General features: G+C 38.8%; 1 protein-coding gene across 1 annotated transcript; it reads right to left on the bottom strand.

Annotated features, from left to right (window-relative positions):
- Positions 1-754: 754 nt before the first annotated feature.
- Positions 755-1538, bottom strand: mrpl21 (mitochondrial ribosomal protein L21). The gene has a single exon (XM_084714688.1). The coding sequence runs from the start codon at positions 1499-1501 to the stop codon at positions 917-919; it is 585 nt and encodes a 194-aa protein (XP_084570814.1). The 5' UTR covers positions 1502-1538; the 3' UTR covers positions 755-916.
- Between the last annotated feature and the right edge of the window lie 1413 nt (positions 1539-2951).

Here is a 2951-nt window from a genome sequence, read left to right as displayed (position 1 = left end):
ATATCTTATTAATATGGCTGCTGTGAAAAATAAGTCTTCAGACTGATACTGTGACACACAACTGCAGCTTTTCAACATGGCTGCAACAATTAATGGATCGTATATTTTGGGGTAAGATTAGTCTGCAAAATGTTGGACAGTTTGGCAGAGAAAACGTGTGTTTTAAGAAGGGATGCACAATATTAGACTCTTATCCAAATCTGATTGGCCGATATTTCCCAACTCGGTTTTGTCAGATTGCAGGTACCGATATATTCTTTGTTTCCATCTAATGTCAGAGAACATTGAGTCTCTCCTGCGGTGAATTGTAGGGCTGACTGGTTTTGGAAAAATATCTGATTGTGATTATTTTTTACTGATATTGCATTTTCACTGAAAAACATTTAAAGAACTGCAATGATTTCTTGATTAATTGATTAGTTGTCAACTATGAAATTACTTGGCAACTACTTTTTTAAAGAAAATTGTCCAAATTCTCTGATTTCAGCTCCTCATATAATATTTTCTGTTTTTTTTACTCCTCTCTGACAATAAACTGAACATCTTTGAGTTCTGGACAAAACAACAAATTTGAGGACGTCATCTTGGACCTCGAAAAGACTGAAACACTGATTATTATTCTCTGACAATTTATGGACCAAACAACTAAACGATTAATCATAAAAATGGTAATTAATCAACAATCATTAATTGCAGCCCTACAAAGCCCCTTTTAAAAACAACTGATAAACAGAATATTTAAATACCAGCCATCTGAAAAAGATGAAGCTTTATTTACAGAAATAAACAGTCGACAGGAACAGAGTCACGTTTGTTTCTCTAAATATTAAAGTCAAAGTCTCTCCTGTTTGTTTACATGTTTATAATAAACTCTCAGTCTGTGTGAAGCAGTCCATCTTCATCCTCATCATCTTCATCATGTGAGTGCGGCGGCAAGCTGGATGCTGTTGATCCTCAGCACCGTCTGCGGCTGGATGATGATCTTCTTACGCTGGTACCGGTGTCTCTTCCAGAACCTCATGTGGACTTTGGGCCAGGACTCGGTCTTTTCGATCACGGTGGCCTCGACCCTGACCAGTTCCTTCCCCAGCAGAGGCCTGCCGATCAGGGTGAAGTCCTCCGCGCCGACCAGCAGCACCTTCTCCATCCGGATCCGATCCCCGCACTCCGCTTCGATGTGGTTCTCGATCAGGATCAGGTCTTCGTTGGTGACCTTCCACTGACGGCCGGCGAAGTGCACCACGGCGAAGAGGCGGCCGAAGTCCTGCTGCTGGATCTGTCGGTTCACGGTGCTGACGACCGCGGCGTGTCGGCTCCGCTCCTCCTCCTCCGAGACCAGGGTCGTCTGCTCCGACCACAGCGGCCTGGACAGGGAGGTGCGGGGCACCAAGTCCCCGCTCACCGAGCTCTGTGTCCGAACAGGAGCGAGAGACAGGAGGGGCTGTCTGGGTAACAACCTGCTGCATGTCCTCCACAATCCCACTCCTATGCTCAGCGCCATCTTGACAGGAAATGCTTCAGATTGTACTGCGCATGCGTAACATGTCTTCACATACATGTGCGCATGCGTCACTTTCACAGAGCTCAACATAGCACCTGAGCGAGCAAACTCAAGACAATTACGGGTCAGAAATGAATAAAAATAAATAAAATAAAATGAATTACGAAATATTTTAATAAATGAGACAAGAAAAGAAAACAAACGAGGGGCTTTTTTTTATATATATATAACAACGTTTCACATATTTATTTATTTTTTCATTTTGAGATCAACCTTTACATTTTAATGTGCTAGAGAGTCAGGCTAGTTTGGTTATTACATGTTGCTCAGTACTGGAAAGTATCACCAATAAGGTCAGTAGATTATGTAACTATCTAAATGGATAATATGCACTACAAGTGAGAGAAAAAAAAATGTATTTTTGATTTGGGGGAGATCTGTCCCTTTTAATCCTCAAGCCTTGTCCTGTAGAGGGCCATGTGATAGAATCAATTTGTTTATTTGGGGCAGTTTTGCCTTATTCAATTATTGATTTATTTATTTTCAGATAACAATTTATTTGACAGCCACTGTTAACTGGTGATAACAGGTGATAACATACCATGTCCCTGTGCAGATCTGAACCAGAACCAGTGTCCAAAAAACTAAACTAATGGGGTTTAGGGCTGCAACTAACTGATGTTCCTCATTGATTAATCTGTTGATTATTTTCCTGATTAATTGATAGTGGTTTGGTCCATAAAATGTCAGAAAATATGAAAAATGTTGATGACTTCATACCCAAATGTCTTGTTATGTCCATATAAACGAATATATTCAGTTTACTGGACTAAAGAAACCAGAAAATATTCACATGTGATGAGCAGAAATCAGAATTTGGACATTTTTTACTTAAAAAACTCAAAACAGTTAATTAATAATCAATTTATAAAAGAGCTTTTATTAACTTTTAATTCTGTTTTCAGTTGATGTTCTCCATATTCTTAAACAAATGTGTCTTTAGTCAAATTAAATCACTCACTTAAGGCAAACCTGGAGCAGGGTTGTTATTCCAGTGTGGGAGTTCAGGGACATTGGGCAAAATGAGTTTAAGTGGCTTGATATGGGCCCCTAACAAGTTGGTTAAACCACTGCTGAGTGACTCCAGTTAGGACTTCTCTTTTTGAGTTGTTTGCCTATTAGATTTTATCTTTAATTTGTGTTGTTATGCCATTTTTATGCATTTTTGAATTTATACATTATTTTCAATTTATACTACTTTTTCTTTTTCTTTTTTCCTCTAGCTCTCTTGTAAAGTTGTATGTGTACTCCTCATAAGGACAGTTTTTGTGCACACGCAGTTATACTACATAATTGTGTTTTCTAAATGACATTTTTAAAAACTAAAGAAAAAATTGGTAATTTACGACAGCACATGAACGCAACATATCTGCCTCCATTTTGTGTTTCA

Source organism: Lutjanus erythropterus, chromosome 3 (genome assembly GCF_056507025.1).
Source record: "Lutjanus erythropterus isolate fLutEry1 chromosome 3, fLutEry1.hap2, whole genome shotgun sequence".
Lineage (NCBI taxonomy): Eukaryota > Metazoa > Chordata > Actinopteri > Lutjaniformes > Lutjanidae > Lutjanus > Lutjanus erythropterus.
This window is presented reverse-complemented; position numbering and strand designations above follow the sequence as displayed.